The sequence below is a fragment of the Talaromyces rugulosus genome, chromosome VI (genome assembly GCF_013368755.1).
Source record: "Talaromyces rugulosus chromosome VI, complete sequence".
Classification (NCBI taxonomy): Eukaryota; Fungi; Ascomycota; class Eurotiomycetes; order Eurotiales; family Trichocomaceae; genus Talaromyces; species Talaromyces rugulosus.
Window position 1 is genome coordinate 1,203,191 of NC_049566.1, and position 19,451 is coordinate 1,222,641.

Genomic DNA, 19,451 nt, shown 5'->3' on the forward strand with positions numbered 1-19,451 from the left:
GAAATATCATCGTTGTTTCAAGGAACTTTTCACTTTGGTCGTGATTCGGAAAGAGGTCATTCCGCTAAGGTCCGGAAGGTGCGGGGTGTGGATGCGATGCCTCGGGCTTCCCATGCCGCGCATGCCATTATAGATACTTTGGAAAGAACCTAGCGGATCGTTAACTTGCTTCCTCTCTTCTCAAAAAGCTCCCTCGAAAACAATTCCTATACTACACGTCTTTTCACGCACATCCAGCATGTTCGGCGGTCTTCCGATTCTTGTTCTCCGCTTTTCTAACCAAGACGGCCATTCGCCGAGAGCCGGAAATGAGGGGTTCGCGATACGATGAGCCACTGAGCCAGAGGCCCATGCTAGATAGCGTGTCCCCTGGAATTATTCTCATTGATAATAATGATTCTTGTTACTCGCTACCTTTGACCACTCGAATCCGTCACTAGGAGACTGATATTCTGCGCCCGACAAATTCAATATGACACTCACGGCCAAGGCAATCTACCCCAATGCGGCGCCTGCATTTATCAATTTTCCGAGTAGAAGAAGCACGGTTCATAGTACAAAGGGCATTGTAGCTTGTACTCAGCCGTTGGCTGCAGCGGCTGGCCAAAGGATTCTGAGAGAAGGCGGAAATGCAGCGGTATGTCAATTCAAATAAAAGCGTATATCAATTGGTTGCATGAGTCTGACGATGTTTTCTAGGATGCTGCTGTAGCAACTGGTATTCACGGTACCCTAAAATCTTTATGATAAAACTCTAGCTAAACCAAATCTATAGCCGCCGCGCTGAACGTTACTGAACCAAGCTCAACGGGGATTGGCGGGGATATGTTTTGTCTTTTCTACAATGGGGAGACAAAAAAGATCACCGCCATGAACGGCTCCGGCCGTTACGCAATGAAAGCCTCCTTGGAAGATGTCCGCAAAGACCTGAAATTGTCTCCGGATGATGCAGGCGCTATCCCTCTGACAAGTGCTCTCGCTGCCACAACACCTGGTGCAGCAGCAGGATGGGTGGACACTATCGAGAAATTCGGCAGTGGTAAGCTATCATTGCAGCAGATATTGGCACCGGCAATCGAATTGGCGGAAGAGGGATTCCCTGTTTCCGAGCTGTCATCAAATTTCGTAAGACAACGCTTTCCGCTAAAAAAAAGCATGAACTGACTCCGCACTCCAGTGGCAAAGCGGAGAGCAGCAGGTCCGCAATGCATCCCCCAACTTTAGAGAGATGCTCAAAAATGATGCATCTGCGAAAGATGGAGTGAGGGCACCTCTACCAGGCGAGATTATGAAAAACCCCACGCTAGGCCAAACATTCCGGGCTTTAGCTGCAGAAGGCAAAAAGGGTTTCTACGAAGGCCGCGTAGCGAATGAACTAGTCAAAGTCGTTAGAGACCTGGGAGGGTATCTCACATTGGATGATTTGAAGAGCCATGCCGAGACTGGTAGCCAAGAGGTTGACGCCATCTCATTGACATTTAGTGGGCAAGGCGTGGGTAAGAAGCAAGGTCATAGCAGCCCCGAAGGCGGAGTAGAGATATGGGAGCACCCTCCAAATGGCCAGGGTATCGTCGCCTTGATGGCATTGGGTATTCTAGAGGAACTAGAGCGCTCGGGACAGATCCCTCACTTTACGCCAGAGCAACACAACTCTGCAGAATACCTCCACGCCGTCATCGAGAGCCTGCGAATCGCGTTTGCTGATGCTAGTTGGTGGGTGACGGATCCGGATGTTGTCAAGGTTCCCACGAATGAACTCATTTCTCGCCCTTACCTAGCAGAGCGTGCAAAGCTGTTCAATGCTGACAAAGCGACCGATATCCTGGATCATGGGAGTCCGGCCCATAACCACTGCGACACTGTCTATTTTGCAGTTACGGACAAGGACGGCAATGGAATTTCGTTCATCAACAGCAACTATGCTGGCTTCGGAACCGGCATCATCCCCGCTGGATGTGGCTTCACCCTGCAGAACCGAGGGTCCAACTTTTCTCTTAGCCAAGATCACCCAAATGTCCTGGCCCCAGGAAAGCGCCCTTATCATACGATAATTCCCGCCATGATCACTAATCTGGACGGCTCGCTTCACTCTGTGTACGGAGTCATGGGTGGCTTCATGCAACCACAAGGCCATGTGCAGGTTCTCTTGAACATGTTGGCATTTGGCCTCGACCCCCAGGCGGCACTGGATTCCCCGCGCATCTGCATCGGTGCGGGGATGCCTGAGGCAGGGAGGGTATTGGATCGTACAGTCTATGTGGAAGATGGAGTAAGTGAGGCGGCCATCCAAGGACTGCGCAAGCTGGGCCACCGAGTTGAAGTATTGAAGGGGCACGAGCGGGGTATGTTTGGGCGTGGGCAATTGATCAGGGCGCATCGGGATGACGGCAAGTTGATCTACAGCGCCGGAAGCGACCCCAGGGGTGATGGTATGGCGATCCCGATGTAATCGGCCTTTATCTCTGTACCTCATAGTTGCAATTGGGTTGTCTGATTGGGCAATGCGACTACTACCTAAAAAGGTATAAACAAATGCCAGCATTTAGAAGTTACGAGAATTGGATCTTGATTTTTCAGACTGACGGCGGTTATTGCTATTAAATCCAGCCAATAAAGTCACAAGAGATGCCGTGAAGAGCTCCAACCCTTGCTAAATAATGCATTGAAAATGCAAAGGAATCGAATAACTATGGATTTTGCTGCCGCAATCAATAATGTAGGTTTCATCCACATCAGATAAGGTCGGCAGAGACCGGGTTGAACGAATGTCACACTACTGCTGTCTTGGTTTTGATCATGCATACAGTCGTCATGTGAATCGAACTGACCAAGTAAGGAGAGATGAGATGCCAAAAACGAAAAGTAATGGCATGTTGCAAGCCTCGGGCCCCTGGTGACAATTCACAGCAAGAAGTCCAACCGCCCCTTGTCATCAGGCACCATTAATCAGATTGCCGCAGGTAAACGCAATTTCCTGTCCGAATCCAGGGCTAGCAGTCAAAAGGGGCAAGGGAGGATGCACCTTGAGGCCTCGGTGAACGCTGTATCGCCCATCTCGAAGGCGCCGGCCAATAGCCGGCTGCCAGAGCATACTACACCGCATGGTGCGGCCCGTTGCGCCTACTGCGCCTTCCTCTTCTTGGAAGGAATGTGGGGCAGCTTCTTCCTTCCTCGTCTTCTCGAATTGTTCGACTTCATCTCTTCTCCCATCTCTTCATCTATTCCTTGTACCTGTCAGACATCTTTGATGATGCAGACGCTTTTGGCTACGTGCAATGGATCCGTTTGAGCGCTCGTTTGAGACATTGATGACATGACAAACGGACTGGGCAGCTAGCTACCATTTCCCAATCCACCGTGGGCCCAAATCCGGTGGGGAATGATGCAGGACGTTTTCGCTTCACTTTGACAAGCCACTCATCAGGCATGGTTTCCGCGAGTTAATTATTTTGACCAGCTTGTCGGATCTCAATTTCCATCGACGTGCATGACCTGGCTGTCGCTCCTATTGGGTGCAATTCGCTCGACAAACGTTGGGCACAAACGTCCCTCGCGCATCGATCCGTAAAGTGATGCTATCACCAACACAGTGACAACAGGGCCAATGCCACCCTCTCGTTAGACACTTGGACGAAAAAACACACTATTACTCTGCCCAAGATGAAATCTAAAAATGACTTGGGCAAGGTGTTTGGTGTCCACACAGCTGGACGCTGTTGCCATGTCAACTTGGTGGGGAGTCACCGATGAATAGTCGTCACTTTTACACCGATGGTGAATAGTTGTCTTTGTCATCGCGCTGTCAAACAGACGGATCAAAGGCCCCACGCCTTGATGTGACCCATCAGGTGATAATGCGCTCTTGCCGGAGCAAAAAGGGCCACTACGACTCCCCTCCGCCTTGTCTTTGTCTCTGTGTTAGGTTAGGAGCGGATCTATGCATCATTATGTTTTGATGAGGATCATGGGCCCAACGACGTGGCCCCAATCGCAACCTTAATGCAGAGCTAGCCCAAATTAGGTCTTTAGTTTGCCAATCAGTTGCAATATTTGCCCAAGGGGGGGAGTTCATTATTGTTGTGTGGGAGACAAAATCCCAATCGTCAAAAAACAACTGTTTTGATCGGGTAAATCCTACCTTGTTGTTGGATATATCAACCTTACCCATTCTTACGACTGGGATTTGTACCTCGATTAATTACCAAATCTCATCATTCCCAAATTCTGATCCTTGCATCACCCCCCCTGATTTTTATTTGCTTCTTTTCATTGCCACACGTATCTTCCCCCCCGATCCAATCACCCGTGACTCGTGATCATCACGAGCATGGCCAAGAAGAAGAATAAGAAGAAGACCACCTTCAACCCTTTCCCCATTGAAGAGCCCAAGGCCCATGTAGATGGCAACAATGCAGTACGCAAAACTTCCTCAATTCCAGTACCAGAAGTTTGAAGGACAACATCACTATCAATCGTATAATCCTCAAACTCTGGGCTTTACATATCATCCTCTTTCCCCCAAGCCTGCGAGCTCTGGACCGGAGAAAGACAACAAGGAAGTTACTGACACCGAACCGGAAAAGGAGAACACTGAGCAGGTCACCGAAGAGAGCCCGCCTGCCCCCGCCGAAGAATCACCTGCACCACCCCAAGATGAAGGTAAGTGATCATGTTCTTAAATAAATTCGCCCTGCTGATTAGCCTTCTTTTTTATTGTAGCCACGAATTCTGCAGATGCAGCACCTGAGGCAGAAACAGCAGAAACAGCAGAAGCGCCCGCTGAGCCTGAGCAAACGGCGGATAATGCTGAAAGCCAAGAGAAAGCCCCCGATGACACTGGGGACGCAACTCCATCCTCAGAGGAGCCAAATGAGCCTGGAAATGATGCTGCTGGGGCTGATGAAACAGCTGAGCCTCCAGCCAACGAACAGCCTGCAGTAGAAGAAGCATCTTCACCAGAAGGCGATGCTTCGGGAGAAACCTCACCCGCTGAGAATGCGCCTGCGGAAGAGGGAGCCTCAACCGAGCCACCAACAGAAACACCAGCAGAAACACCAGCAGAAGACACACCAGCACCGACAGAAGAGGCTCCAGTAGAGGAGCCGCCAGCAGAAGAATCTGCCGCTGCAGAAGCGCCAGCGGAGGAAACCCCGGCAGAAGAAACACCAGCAGAAGGCCCTCCTGTAGAGGAAGCTCCAGTGGAAGCGACCCCAGCAGAAGCTCCCTCAGAGGAGCAATCAGCTGAACAAGCACCGGCGGAAGAAACGGCGACAGACAAACCCGCCGCTGAACAGCCTTCAGAAGATGCCCCGGCGCAAGGTGAATCGACAGAGAAAGCCCCGGAAGACAACACAACGGCAACCGAAGAACCCCCAAAAGAGGAGCCAGCCGAACAGGCCGAGAAAGTAGAAATTACGGAGCCTGCTGCAAGCAATACACCTGAAACAAAGGATGAAGCCGCAAAAGATGATTGGGCACCGATTGGTAAGAAAGGAAAAAAGGGAAAAAGTGCGAAAAAGAAGAAAGGAGCTGCTGCAGATAAGGTCCAAGAGCCTGTAGAACAAGCAGAGCCAGACAAAGCAACTGCGGCAGAAACTACCCCCGACGCCATCACGCCTGAAGCCGAAGATTCCAGTAAAGCGCCAGAACCAGGAGCAGAACCGCCAGGAAAAAAGAACAAAAAGAAGAAGGACAAAAAGAATAAGAAAAAGGGAGCTGCCGCAGAAGAAACACCATCTGCCGGAGAAACACCACCTGCTGAAGAAGCGCCCGCGGAAATGCCCACGGAAGAGAAGCGAGAGGAGGAAGTCGCTGCAGAAAACCTACAGGAAAACTCGGAACAAAAGTCACTAGAAGATGAAGCCGCTGAAGCCGCCACAACAGAAGCGACTCCCACCGAGGAACCAGCCGTTGGGGAGCTTGCCACCGAAGAGCCTACTGTCACCGAAGAGCCTACTGTCACCGAAGAGCCTACTGTCACCGAAGAGCCTGCTGCCACCGAAGAGCCTGCTGCCACCGAAGAGCCTACTGTCACCGAAGAGCCTACTGTCAACGAAGAGCCTACTGTCACCGAAGAGCCTGCTGCCACCGAAGAGCCTGCCACTGAGGAAGCTGTCGCCAAGGAACCAGCCGCAGAAGAAATCCTGGCTGAAGGAGCTACCGCAGAAGAGCCTGTTCCTGAAGAACTAGCCGACAAAGAATCTCCCGCCGAAGCTGCCGAAGAAGAACAACCAGGCGAGGATGTACTAGACTCTTGGGATATGGATGACGACTTCGGTGAGACAGAAGATCTCAAAGAAACATCCAACGAGGACGAACCGGGCAAAAACGGAGAGAATGGTACGAAATATCCAACTTCAAATTCCAAATACACTTTGTGGCTAACATTCCTAGACGATGAAACCTTTCCGGAATGTGACCCATGCGCGGAGCAGGGCCAAGTAGAGGCTGAGAAAGAAGCCGAGGCAAGGCAAGCGCAGGAGGACGCTGAGGAAGTAGACCCTGCAGAGTCACTATCACAACTCGAAAATGGAAACTGGGATGATTTGGAAGACATCGGACAGGCCGAAGCTGCAGCCGAAGAAGATCTTTCAACACAAGAAGAATCCAAAGCCGAAGACGATGTGGCGGCACCTGCTGAAGCAACCGAAGAACCAAACCAGGAAGAACCTACACCTGTTATCGCCGAAGAACCAGAAGCTTCCGGTGACGGAGAAGAGACTCCTGAGAGTGAACACCACGCAGAGGTAGCGGACGCCACAGAATCTGCAGCCAAAGGAGACGACTCTGCAGTTGAGGCACAGGTTAGCCAAGAAGCAGCTACAAAGGAAGCTCCAACAGCCGAAGAACCCGAGACAGCGCCAGCTGAAGTGGCCGACGCAGAAGAAGAAAAGCCTGCTGAACCTGCTGAACCTGCTGAACCTACTGCCGAGCCTACTGCCGAGCCTGCCGCTGAGGCTGTCATTGAGCCTACCGCCGAACCTGTCACCGTGCCTGCTGAAGAGCCTGTCGCCGAACCTGTCGCCGAACCTACCACCGAACTTGTGGAGGAACTTGCTGCCGAACACGCTGAGCCTGTTGCTGAACCCATTGAAGAGGAAGCTCCGGCTGAAGTTATACAAGACGAAACACCAGCCGAAGCAGAAGCGACAAAGGAAGCCCCTGCAGAAGAAGCCAGCCCCCCTGCTCCCGAGGAGGCCCCAGCTGCGGATGTTCAACCCGAAGAACAACAACTAGAAGCTGAGGTCGCGGAGGAAGCACCGCTTGACAATGCTAATGAGCCTGCTCCTGCCCCTCCGGTCGAGGAGGAACCTGTCGAAAGGGCTGTTGAACCTGTAGAGCCCGAACCTGCTCACATCGGGGAGGTCTCTGTAGAAGAGACTCCTGCTGAAGAGGTCCCAACTGCTGCTGAAGTCGAAGGTGAGGTGACTTACATTGAACGAGAGCCCCCAGAGACATCAGAACAGAACGGTTCCGATGAATGTGCGGTGGACGACACCCGTGATGGTAGTCTAGACGCCACTGCCGAGGAGTCAGGACACTCACGGAGACGACGACGTCGCACATCTGCCTGGACTCGCGATAGAGTTCCATCAAAGGGATCTATGGAAAGCTACCGAGGCCATCTCGAACGCCCCAAAGGCGACGGCGGCATATTGAAGAATAGATGGGCCATGGCACTGGACGAAGCCCGTCGACAGCAGGAGGCCAAACAGCGCAAAGAGGCCAAGCTCAAGCTTGAAAGGGCGCAAGAAAAGCAGAGACGTGACGAAGCCGCCGCCAAAGCCAAGCGAGCAGCCGAGAGAGCAGCCGAGAAAGAGAAAGCCAGGCTTGCTGAAAAGCGAGCAAGCAAGGATAGCGCGCAACGTCGGCCGAGACACGTCTCTTCAGACCATTCTTCAGGCAGTCGAAGCAAGCGGCGGGACCCATCACCTCAACAGGAGGGCGATGGCCTCGGTCGAAAAGTGATTGATGCGTTGACTACAGGCGAGTCTAACACCAACGGACCCCTTCTTACCATCAACGCTGTCAAGGCTGTTGCTAATATCTCTGCAGCGCCTGAGCCAGTGAAACGGTCGTCCACAAACCAGTCTGGGCGTAGTAGTCGTCGTTCTCAGGAGGAAAAACAGTCTGGTGGAAGCAGCGGAAAGAGACCATCAGATAGACGAGAAAAACAACACGATCGTCGCAAAGATGAGGGCCCTTCTGACCAGCGAACTCGACGCCATGATGAACGTCGGAGGACGGAGCGTTCGGAAGAAGCAGACCGTCGTGAACGTCGACACAAAAAGAGGGAACCTTCCCCACCTCCAAATTCTCGACTGAAGAGTCTCATGAAGTCTATTTCGGTTTTTTGAAATGACTTCCTTCTATTCTTCACACCTTTTTCTTTCATTTCTTTTTTCGATTCTTTCCGATTTCTATTTGCATCAGTTTTGTTATTTTTGTTCTATATTTGTAGTTTGATAACATATCTGCATTTCAAGGCTCGATATGCATTGATGGAGTTTTGCGCTGGTTGCGATTGCAACGTGATGGCTATGTGGAACGATATGAACATGAATGACGTGAATGAAGCACAATGTACTATTCGGGCGAATGTGGGATATTTTGTATAGTTGAGACGATTTAGTTTACTTTTTGACAATAGATTGACCCGACATAGTTGATTTAACAACACTGGAATCAGGACATCTGCCTTGCTTATGTGCGTTAAAGTAGTCTCCTTCGTGAGAAAAGATAAGGTTATAATTCATCAAAGCATCAATCACATTGAAAATGTCCCGCTCGACATAAAAATAAAGACGGGTATAATATACAAGAAGTTTCATAGTCATAAAATCAATGGTCAATCAATCCCCTTCGCCATCGTGGCCCAAACTTCTTCATACTCGTCAAAACGGCCGCTCCGGACACGAAGCCCACCAAGCCCAGGATTGTGAATAGCCAGCCATTCCCAATTGCGTTGATGATGGGGGACGCAACCATTGCGCCCACGCACGAGAACAAGTTGCGAACAAAGTTGTTGAGTGCGACTCCCGCGGAGGATTTTCGTGGTAGGAATTCCGTCAGCATGGTGACCGAGACGGCAAAGATTAGCATGCTGCCGATTCCGAAAGCGAAGTTTGCGATCATCTAGTGTGTTTTTATCAGCAACTAAACAATTCCAAAGACATGACGAGGAGGACATACTGGCACTATCCAATGTACTCCGTACCGCACCGTCCACCCGTAGACAATTAGCGGCGCCGGATAGAGAAATGCACCTATCAAAGCGTTTTCTTTCATCCGGTCTTCAGGGAGATAGATGAGTTTCCCCTTCTCATCATATCGGCCTGCCTTGACGGCTTCGCGATGCATGATATTGTCCATCCATCTGCCACCGAAGACACTCGTGATCATATATCCTAGGGAATTAGGAAGATAAAGTAGACCGGTAATGAGCGTGGAGAAGCCATAAGGAGGACGTTGAAAAGTCTGTTCTACACTGATGTTGAGAACAAATAGCGAGCCAAAGGTAACGGCTGAGTAGTATATCGTGAGTAGGATAGGGAGGTGTTTCAGATACAGGATGATAGCCAGCGGGTCGATAAAAACCATTTTCAGAGCCTTCAACCACTTGGTCGCGCCGCGAGCCACTGCTGTGGAGGAAACTTTGCTCGTAGATCTATCTAGTGGTGGACGTGTATCTGATTGCTCGGCTTCTCTCAAAGGATTCCTTCGTACGGCCAAGGTTTCTGGAAGCACGAAGAGGATGATAAAGAGAACTACACCGGCAAAGATGACCATGAACCACAGGGTGCTTCTCCAGCCCCATTTGTTGGCCAAGAGACCGCCAATAATAGGGGCTAGGAATGGTCCGCAGAGAGGTCCCATGTAGAAGTAGCTCATGGCCCGGCCTCGCTCTCTGACCTCCCACATATCGGCTATGGAGCCAGCTCCAACGGCCTGGGCGGAAGCCTAGAAATGGGTTGTTAGTAAGAACTCTTAAAGGAGGGCTCAAGGTGGATAACATACGGCAGCACCTCCAGATAATAAACGCATAACAATAAGCATAGAAACGTTAGTAGAAATAGCGCTCAGCGTATTAAATACAACGCATAACGAAAATGAAGTAATGTAGATGGAGCGTCGTCCAAACGCTTCGCTGAATGAAGACCACCAAAGAGGGAAAATGGCCATGGCCAGGTTATACAGAGCGATGGACAGATTGACAACGGTCTCAGTCGACTTCAAGTCGGCCGTGACTTCGTGTAAAGAAGGGAGGAAAATTGACGTTCCCATGGGAGCAGTCGCGCCAGCAGCCGCCACGACTATTGTGAGGAACCATCGTGTCTTTCGCGAGTATGTCTTTGCGTTCTCAACTTCGGGGACAAGGGCTAACTGGGCAAAGAGGCCTCGGCGTTTTAGTCTTGGGACAATAATCGCGGGTCCTAGATCCGTTGTGGTGGTCTGGCGGACAGCGGCCGGGGTATCGTCGTTGGCTATCGTCGATGCATCTGAGCAGTCGTTCTGGTCGGGGTGTTGGTGAGTTTCGATGTTCTCTTCGCTCTGTGAATTTCGTTGTTCCTTGACTACTGGTAGTTTCTCGGCCGTAGTCGATGCGTTCGAGGAGGCTAGTCCTTCTGTTGATCTGCAGAGATGTGGGATGACATCGATGCTATCTTGGCTCTGAGAACTATGCAGTTCTTTGATCATTGTCGACGCGTCTGACAAAGATAGTCCTTCTGTTGACGATGCATGGGCGTTCTGAACGACTTGTATGCTTTCTTGGCTTTGAGAATTGTGCAGTTCTTCGGCCACTGCCGGCTTCTCGACGGGCGATGGCATCTCGGAAAAATGTCCGATGCGGCAGTCGCCAACAGTGAAGGATGTGTCGACGAAAGCTAAAGAAGCTTGTTCATGGGAACGCAAAAGCTTGATTCGTTAAGCATGGAGAACTCGAGGAAAACGAAAGGCGGGGTGTGGATGGCGTAATAGGGAATAATCTCCTAAAGCGGATAGTATCAATTAAGCCAGAGCAGCAGCAATAATAATAGTGATCCAATATTCCAATAACGAGCGAAATGGAGTCTTTCTGTGCAATATGTAGAGGCTCCGGATAGGATTTGAGACAGCCGTAAAAGAGGCGCAAAAAGCGGCCTGTTTTTAAAAAGGATGAGACATCATCGCCGCCAGCACCAGCCAGGGCTGGCGTCACAACGCTTGCCCAATGGCTGCAGCACGAAGATACGGATTGATCTGCAGGGTGGATTAAGAATGGATCTTCAATTGCTGGAGTCTGGCGTACTATGGACTGGCTACTCCATTGTTGTGTAGCATTAAAGCTATTCTTAGTCATGTCGAGGGAGAGCCTATGCATGCACAAGCCAGGAAGAAACGGAGCAGCTGTCGGCCAGCGGTCTATCAATGGCTGAGGAGGCTCGTAGCTTGGTAGCATTGGAAATTGAGTCTTATTGATTGCGGAGCCAGCGTGGTAAAAACTGGCGCCGCTAAGACGATGAGGTTTCAGTTCAGGCACAGCGACGATCCCGACACCCGCCCCGACACCCGGAACACCCACCAGTGGATCGCGGATTGGCCGACAGCCTCAATTTAGAGCATTTTGCGAGGCTTGTTGGAAAGCAGTACTAGCAAGTCTGGGCGACATTGCCTGTTGCGGCAGGAATCGACACGCTGCATATGTTCTCCTTTAACTCAATCGGCTGTCTTATCTGCCGGGGACAGCATCCAGAGTAGCATGATCGTCTCGCCCGTCAGGGATCCGTCAATCAGGATGCTGTTTTCTGGTCTAGGCTCGTTTGTCCGGATAATACCAATGCCACTTTGACACAGTCGATCGACATCCATCGATTGATGCCTGTAAAGTCGACTGCAACAAGACTCGCTCGGGCTAACTGCATCGGGAAACACTGAGCCTCCTATATGCCTAATTGGGAAACTAGCTCGGTCGTATATTTGGAGCCGACGCTGCTGCTCGATAATACCGTCGTCAAGAGGCCAACCCTCGATGTTGCGGAGCTGGTCGTGTATGTATGATGAAAGGAAAATAAGATGCAAGAAGCTCCGGATAGACTAACTACAGCTCACTCGGAAGGTGGGGTGATGATGATGTGATCTCGGCCGCGCCTTGACTGATCCCGTTGAACTTCCGCAACACCATCTCTTTGCGCGACACAGCATAAAAAGTATACATTCACAATGGCAGAAGTCCCCGAAATCCCTCCGAGCGCCATACGCGACCACATGGCCAAATTCGACGGGGAGAACTATGTGAAAGGATGGGCCAGCCTGTGGGACAACAAGGCCGAAGGGGAGACATTGCCTTGGGATCGAGGTTCCCATAGTCCGGCACTCGAGGATTTTCTCGTGCAAAAGAGAGGATTTATCGGGAGCCCCATTGCTGAAGGGCCTGACGGTCAGAAGTATCGAAGGAAAGCTTTGGTCCCCGGCTGCGGTACTGGCTACGATGTGCTTCTTCTGGCCAGCTTTGGCTTCGATGCCTATGGTCTGGACTATAGCGAGGCTGCAGTAGAAACAGCCAAGAAAGAGGCAGCAAAGAGTAAGGACAATTATGCTGTGCGAGGCCCAGCCGTTGGGCGAGGAAACGTGGTTTTTGTCCAGGGCGATTTTTTCAAGGACGACTGGTTGGCCAAGCTGGAGTTGGCACCGCAGTCTTTTGAATTGGTCTATGACTATACAGTACGTACTCACCATGCCTGACTTTTCTGCGTGTGCACTGCTTTTACACGGCTTCCATGTCCCAAAAAGTAAAGTTCTATGTCTGTATATCTATTTCGTCTGACATCGTAAAGTTTTTCTGTGCATTGGAGCCGCGTCTACGGCCACAATGGGCCATGAGACATCAGCAGCTACTCGCTTCACCACCGAGAGGAAATTTGATTTGTCTGGAATTCCCGACAACAAAAAACCCAAAATGGGGAGGTCCACCTTTTGCATCACCGTCCTTTGCATACATGGAGCATCTGAGCCACCCAGGAGAAGAAATACCGTATGACTCTGACGGCAAAGTTAAATTCGACCCATTGCGAGAAACGAGTGCTCTGGGCCTTGAACGTGTTGTACACTGGCAGCCAGTGCGAACACACAAATCCGGAACGGACGAGAACACTTGCGAAGTTCTCGACCGAGTCTCCTTATGGCGCAGACGTGCTTGATCAAAGGTATCTGGTTTAAAGACAAATCCGTCAAGTTGCTTTCTGTACTAGCGCATTATAATGTTCTCCCAGCCCGTATGTATGTCGGTAATAGGCCAGCCATATTTGCCTTTTTGTATCTGCGTTATCATCGGCCGATTCGATTTTCTCGATTCTGCCGTCGCCCTGGAGAACATTGATATCTACGCCGTAAGCTCTAGCAATCGCCTGCAATTCCAACTGTCCGCCCCATTCGGCTGTGAGCCGTATTTTCTTTGTATATTCATCCAGAGGCTCCTCCATGAATGGCACAAAGTCATCTTGGTGTTCTTTTATAAAATCTGCCGTGACAGCTCTCACAGCCCGATACCCATCGTGTTTAGCAGAGGCCACCGTATCAATGCGCGACAATGTAGTAGGCTGCAGCACAATCCGGTTTGGGTCTGGCTTCAAGTCCAGTCCTAGATCGTCCAACTGACATGCAACAGCCGAGTACAGACAATGGCCGTCTGGGTTGATTTCAATCTCTTTCAGCCCGATTCGTTTAAACTCGGCATCCATAACCTCTTTCTCGTTCCCGCGATGATCGGTCTGTTTGGCGGCTTCTTCGGCTGCCACCTCGGCTTGCGCAACCCTCTCTGCTTCTCGTCGTGCTAGTCGAGCCTTTTGACGGTTTGGCTTTTTCCCACGCGAAGCTGGTGCGTCGTCGTTGTTTGTTGCAGGCGGGGTTGACGTCGGAGGGGCCGTGGGGATGTTTTCAGTGCTCTCATTCTCATCGTCCTTCAAGTCGAGATTTTCTAAATTATCTGCAGCGGAGGAAACAGGAGCGCCGTCTAGTTGTGCAATTTCTAGCTTCTGCTTTTCGTGTAGCTCTTGCTGGAGCTTGTCGCATTCATCGTTGACGCCTTTTCGGTTTTTCTTGGTGGCGTTCTTTTTCTTCTGGGTTATTCGGGCCTGAAGGTCTCGCTGTTCCTTGCGATGCCTGGCCTGCAGCTCGTCCATTAGGGGCGAATATAGAATATGTACTTTTTTCTTTTCTTTCTTTCTGTCCTTTGCAGCCCCCTTTTCCTGCGAGCTTAACTTGACCTGGCGGTTGAGAACGTAAGAAAACTGCCTAGAGCGGGGACGGTCCCGCACAGCCCTAACAAAAGAGCCCTAGTTGGCGTCCCAAAGAGGAATAGCCGCCGCGTCTCTCTGGGCCTCGGTCTGTCTGCGGCTATTCCGTCACGGTTGAGATGCGCTCGGCGCCGATGGACTTTCTCCTCGTCTGGCCGTGTTTGCTTTATTTTTAAATCTCTCTTTTGGTTTATACAGAGTTGCTATTTTCAAACATAAGTATCTGCGGCCATGGATGTTCAAAGCCTGTTCAATGTCAAGGTCTGTTCTCCCTCCAAGCTCCTCTGCCGGATCTCTTCTAACATGACTTCCGTCTTGTAGGGCAAAGTTGTCCTGGTCACCGGCGGAGCAAAAGGCATCGGACGAATGATCACGGAAGGATACATAACCAATGGCGCCACAGTCTACATCTCGTCCCGCGACGCAAAGGCATGCGAGCAGGCAGTCGGGGAGCTCAATGCGCTGGGCAAGGGTAAAGCCCATGCCATCCCGGCTGATTTCTACAAGGAAGAAGATATCAAAAGGCTCGCCGAGGAGCTCGGAAAGCGCGAGAGCAGTACGTTTGTTGGCTTCCTGCTGTGTTGCTATTGTTATTGATGCTGCCGATGCTAATGATAATCGTCTTCTACAGAACTGCATGTGCTCGTGAACAACTCTGGATCAAACTGGGGCGCTCCCTACGACGAATACCCATCCTCGGCATGGACCAGGGTGCTGACTCTCAACCTGCAACGCGTCTTTGACCTTACCAAATTGGTGACGCCGTTGCTTGAAAAGGGCGCCAGCGAAGGCGACCCATCCCGAATCATCAACATTGGCTCGGTGGATGGACTGCGAGTGCCTGCTCTGGAGACGTTTGCCTACTCTGCATCCAAGGCCGGGTTGCACCACTTGAGCCGAGTGCTAGCGAACCACTTGGGAAAGAGAAACATCACGTTCGCAAATCCCTGTCCCACCCCCACGCTATATGATGTTGGCTGCTAATATTTGAACGTGTCCAGATCAAACACCCTCGCATGCGGTCCGTTCCGAAGCAAGATGATGGCAGCGACATTGCGAGATATGGAGGAAGTGATTGTATCTGGCATTCCACTCAGTCGAATCGGTACGCCGGAAGACGTGGCTGGCGCCTGTCTTTTCCTGAGCAGTCGGGCAGGGTCGTACGTGACGGGGGCTACAATCACCGTTGATGGTGGTTCGGTGGTCGGGTCTAAGATATAACTTCGAGTAGTTTCAAGCCATTTTGCTCTGCGTTGTCAGCTCTCTTGCAGTTGGATAAGTAAGGAAAAAAAAAAAAGTATGATATCGTTGATCCACACCGCCTCGCGAAGGGGGAGGGGAAAACCACAGGGAGCAAGCACACTGTAACTTTGTATCGGCAGATTCGATACCAGCCCTGGCGGATCCTGGCCGAGCGCTGTGTGTGGTGCTGGGTATCAATTAGCTGTGCGAATTATTGTAGAGAGCATCGACTTGCCGGCTGGAAGAACGGTGTTGAGCAGAGCAAGATCCACGAAGCTTGTGAGTCGAAGTGGGTCGGAGCCCGCAGTGACGAAACCAGCGCTGGGAGGCAAACTTTCTCCCCGTCCTCCTGACCTCAACATCGTGCGAAACCCGTATTATTTATTATTTAATCTCAGTTACAATTTCCTACTCCTCTTTTTAAAAAAAAAACATCCCCAGTCGTTATTGTTTTCGCCCTTCTCCGTGACAACCGATACCAAGGTGCAGAAACGCAGCTCTCAAACCACCACTACTCTCCCCGCTAAGCTTCACCGGTTGGAGATCCCGCGGGGCCCTTATTATGACTTCGCAAAATCGGCTTGAACGCTCTGTTTCTATCGTGTCCGACCCTTTCTCTGATCCCGATGTCTACTATGGCGAGGATGACGCGCGTAACCGCCTTTCGCACCGGCGCACTTTTTCCGCTGTAAGAAACGAGCCCCTCGTCTGAATTTGCTATATCTGACGCAAATACAAGCAGGACATGAGATCGGTGAATCGGGAGGACATCAAAGAGTTTCTGGGGAAATTGCCTGCGCGGAGAGGCAGTCATGGTATGAGGCAATCCATCGCAAATCCGATTTTGTTCCTCGGTGTGACTTGGAACGTGATGCTTACAATTCTTTTTTTTTTTGTGTGTGTGAGCAGATGAGTCGTCGCAGACTCCCCGCAAGTTCCTGGTCGATGTCGATGCTACAATAGCCACGCTCTTGGAAAGAGAGGACACAGACCGGAATTTGGAAATTACTATCGAGGATGTGGGACCAAAGGTGAGAGATGGGACAAAGCCCCGTCCGTACATGCGTTACACAACATGCTGATTTAGGGTAGACGATGTCTCTAGGTACAGCTGGATCCCATGGATACAACAAGTTCGACGTTCGCGGTACTTATATGCTGTCGAACCTGCTCCAGGAGCTGACAGTCGCCCGAGGCTATGGCCGGAAGCGCATCGTGCTCGATGAACAGCGACTGAGCGAAAACCCAGTGAACCGTCTATCACGATTCATCAAGAAGATGTTCTGGAATGCGTTGACCCGCCGGATTGACGGTTCTAATATTGCAGTCGCTGGGTTGGACCCAAAGGACTGGACTGGAGATCCTCGCCCGCGTATATACATCCCGGCTGGAGCGCCGGAACAGTTTGAGTACTACACCCGGATTGCCGAAGAACACCCCGAGATTGGGTTGGATGTTCAGAGGCTGGAAACACCAATTACCCCTGAATATGTCAAGAACTTGAACCTCAAACCAGGCCTTTTGGCTTGTGCAATGGAGGAGTTCACCAATCCGGAGACGGGGAAGAAAGACCTTCGGGGTGTTCCATTCGTTGTTCCCGGCGGCCGCTTCAATGAGCTCTATGGCTGGGATAGTTACATGGAATCTCTCGGGTTGATTGTCAGTGACCGAGTTGATCTTGCAAAAGCCATGGTGGTAAACTTCTGTTTCTGCGTCAAGCACTATGGCAAGATCCTCAATGCTACTCGATCCTACTATTTGCTTCGGTCTCAGCCTCCCTTCCTTACAGACATGGCTTTGCGAGTCTACGATAAAATTAAGTCGGAACCGGATGCGCTAGAATTCTTGCGCAACGCCATCCTCGCAGCTATCAAGGAATACTACAGTATCTGGACAGCAGAACCTCGATATGACCCAGTCACTGGCCTCTCGCGTTACCGTCCAGAGGGTCTAGGTGTCCCCCCGGAGACTGAAGCATCCCACTTCCTGCACCTTCTCACACCTTATGCAGAGAAGTATGGCATGACATTTAAAGAGTTTGTTACGGCCTACAATGATGGGGTGGTCAAAGAACCCGAACTTGACGAATATTTTGAGCATGACCGTTCCGTGCGCGAGTCTGGCCATGATACATCGTACCGACTTGAAAGGATCTGTGCGAACCTGGCCACTGTGGATCTCAACTCTTTGCTATACAAGTACGAGGTGGATATCTCACGCTCAATTCGTACGTATTTCAAGGATAAGCTCGACATCCCGCACGAGTTCCGTACTGCTCAAAGCGAGAAAATCGAATTTGAGACATCTGCCGTTTGGGATCGCCGCGCTCGGAAGAGAAAGATGACTATGGACAAGCTGCTCTGGGACGAGGAAAAGGGTATGTTCATGGACTACGATACAGTCTCACATGAACGCAAAACGTACGAAAGCGCCACAACTTTCTGGGCCATGTGGGCCGGTATAGCCACCCCTGCTCAAGCTGCCAAACTGGTCAAGCTAGCCCTCCCCAAACTTGAGGAATATGGCGGTCTCGTTTCAGGAACAAAAGAGTCTCGCGGCGAGATCAGCTTGACGCGTCCCAATCGTCAATGGGACTATCCGTACGGGTGGGCACCGCAGCAAATGCTTGCTTGGACTGGTCTGTTGCGGTATGGGTATCAGGAAGAGGCCGAGAGACTGGCTTACAAGTGGCTGTACATGATCACCAAAGCCTTTGTCGACTTCAACGGTATCGTGGTGGAAAAGTACGATGTAACCCGTCCAATCGACCCTCATCGAGTCGAGGCGGAGTATGGCAATCAAGGCTCAAGCCAGACAGGGTTGGTTTGATATTCTTTCCAAAATGACTGATGAGTCTCGACATAAATGCTGACAATATTAATTTAGGTTTGGATGGGTCAATGCCAGTTTTGTGTATGGGCTTGACATTCTCAATGCCCACCAGAGACGAGCACTTGGTGCGGTTACGCCCTATGAGACGTATAGCAAAGCTGTTGACCAGCAGTTCCCATACTAATGGATATAATTTGTTTTTTTTTTTCTCCCTTTTCTTTCTGATGTTAAGCGGGGATATTGGAACGACGTTGGCGGTGTTTTGGTAGATAATAAACTATACTAGGTATCGTAGAGAGCGCTTTGAGGAAGTTTTCTTTTCGAGTTGTGGCGTTTCTCGTTAGTTTCAAAGTAGAGCTGGGGATCTCGTCAATAATCTTATAATGCAACATGTTTTCCTTGCAAAAAAGTAAACATTTGAACTCAGCCCGCTATTCCCCGCCGTTCCCGCATTGCCCGTAGTCGTCACATACAAGCACAGTATGAGTCATATACAAGCACAGTATTGCAGTATGAAGATATTCCCTCTCGGTCAAGTTCCGCGTTTGCATCAAGGGATCCTGAAGCATTTCACTCAAAACACGACCCGACATCAGCCGATGACTCATGCTTAAACCTTCTTAGAAAACGCCCCTTGACTCGGCTTTCAGCCCTTTTTTTCTTTCACAAGAAGTCCTCGAAGCTGTCCCGTTCCGACAATTCTTCGTCGCGAAGCCAGAAAAAGAGCCGAGGTCTTTTTGCTGACTTGTTCGGGTAACGTTTGGTTTTATTTCCGTACTAGTCCAGTAATCCGAAAACCGGGGGTGGTCTGGAACCTGGGTGTATGGACGAAAGCTATCGTGATTTGAAATGGGAGACTTGCAGTTTTGAAAGAGATAAATAATTATAGAGTTTACTTATTTACAGTATACGAAGAATATTTTAGCTATTTTTGCCATAAAAAGTGAAATAAATATATGCACTGGTGGTTAACGGAGGGAGAGTTGCCGCGCTCACATGCAAGCATATCTATGTAATGTAATGGTATTACCAAACAAGCTTTCCAAAACGATGATGCAATGATTGTGGTCCGGGTTCTCCTACATTCGGAATTGAAGCACAAGG

At 50.5% G+C, this 19,451-nt stretch overlaps 6 protein-coding genes across 6 annotated transcripts; 4 read left to right on the forward strand and 2 right to left on the reverse strand.

Annotated features, from left to right (window-relative positions):
* Nucleotides 1–472: 472 nt before the first annotated feature.
* Nucleotides 473–2,449, forward strand: TRUGW13939_10763 (uncharacterized protein; the record flags this gene model as incomplete). Its single annotated transcript, XM_035493873.1, has 4 exons — nucleotides 473–637; nucleotides 700–718; nucleotides 776–1,125; nucleotides 1,178–2,449. The coding sequence occupies 4 exons, from the start codon at nucleotides 473–475 to the stop codon at nucleotides 2,447–2,449; spliced, it is 1,806 nt and encodes a 601-aa protein (XP_035349766.1).
* A 1,960-nt stretch (nucleotides 2,450–4,409) lies between these two features.
* TRUGW13939_10764 (uncharacterized protein) lies at nucleotides 4,410–8,357 on the forward strand (the record flags this gene model as incomplete). Its single annotated transcript, XM_035493874.1, has 3 exons — nucleotides 4,410–4,659; nucleotides 4,720–6,339; nucleotides 6,394–8,357. 3 exons carry the CDS (start codon nucleotides 4,410–4,412, stop codon nucleotides 8,355–8,357), a joined length of 3,834 nt encoding a protein of 1,277 aa, XP_035349767.1.
* Nucleotides 8,358–8,841: 484 nt separating this feature from the next.
* On the reverse strand, nucleotides 8,842–10,830 carry TRUGW13939_10765 (uncharacterized protein; the record flags this gene model as incomplete). Its single annotated transcript, XM_035493875.1, has 3 exons — nucleotides 8,842–9,135; nucleotides 9,193–9,960; nucleotides 10,018–10,830. The coding sequence occupies 3 exons, from the start codon at nucleotides 10,828–10,830 to the stop codon at nucleotides 8,842–8,844; spliced, it is 1,875 nt and encodes a 624-aa protein (XP_035349768.1).
* Nucleotides 10,831–12,201: 1,371 nt separating this feature from the next.
* On the forward strand, nucleotides 12,202–13,178 carry TRUGW13939_10766 (uncharacterized protein; the record flags this gene model as incomplete). The annotated part of the gene is made up of 2 exons (XM_035493876.1): nucleotides 12,202–12,702; nucleotides 12,816–13,178. 2 exons carry the CDS (start codon nucleotides 12,202–12,204, stop codon nucleotides 13,176–13,178), a joined length of 864 nt encoding a protein of 287 aa, XP_035349769.1.
* A 30-nt stretch (nucleotides 13,179–13,208) lies between these two features.
* TRUGW13939_10767 (uncharacterized protein) lies at nucleotides 13,209–14,159 on the reverse strand (the record flags this gene model as incomplete). Its single annotated transcript, XM_035493877.1, has 1 exon — nucleotides 13,209–14,159. The coding sequence occupies one exon, from the start codon at nucleotides 14,157–14,159 to the stop codon at nucleotides 13,209–13,211; it is 951 nt and encodes a 316-aa protein (XP_035349770.1).
* Nucleotides 14,160–14,504: 345 nt separating this feature from the next.
* Nucleotides 14,505–18,531, forward strand: TRUGW13939_10768 (uncharacterized protein; the record flags this gene model as incomplete). The annotated part of the gene is made up of 10 exons (XM_035493878.1): nucleotides 14,505–14,534; nucleotides 14,595–14,829; nucleotides 14,905–15,208; nucleotides 15,275–15,433; nucleotides 15,736–15,804; nucleotides 16,005–16,203; nucleotides 16,258–16,330; nucleotides 16,425–16,546; nucleotides 16,608–18,334; nucleotides 18,402–18,531. 10 exons carry the CDS (start codon nucleotides 14,505–14,507, stop codon nucleotides 18,529–18,531), a joined length of 3,048 nt encoding a protein of 1,015 aa, XP_035349771.1.
* Between the last annotated feature and the right edge of the window lie 920 nt (nucleotides 18,532–19,451).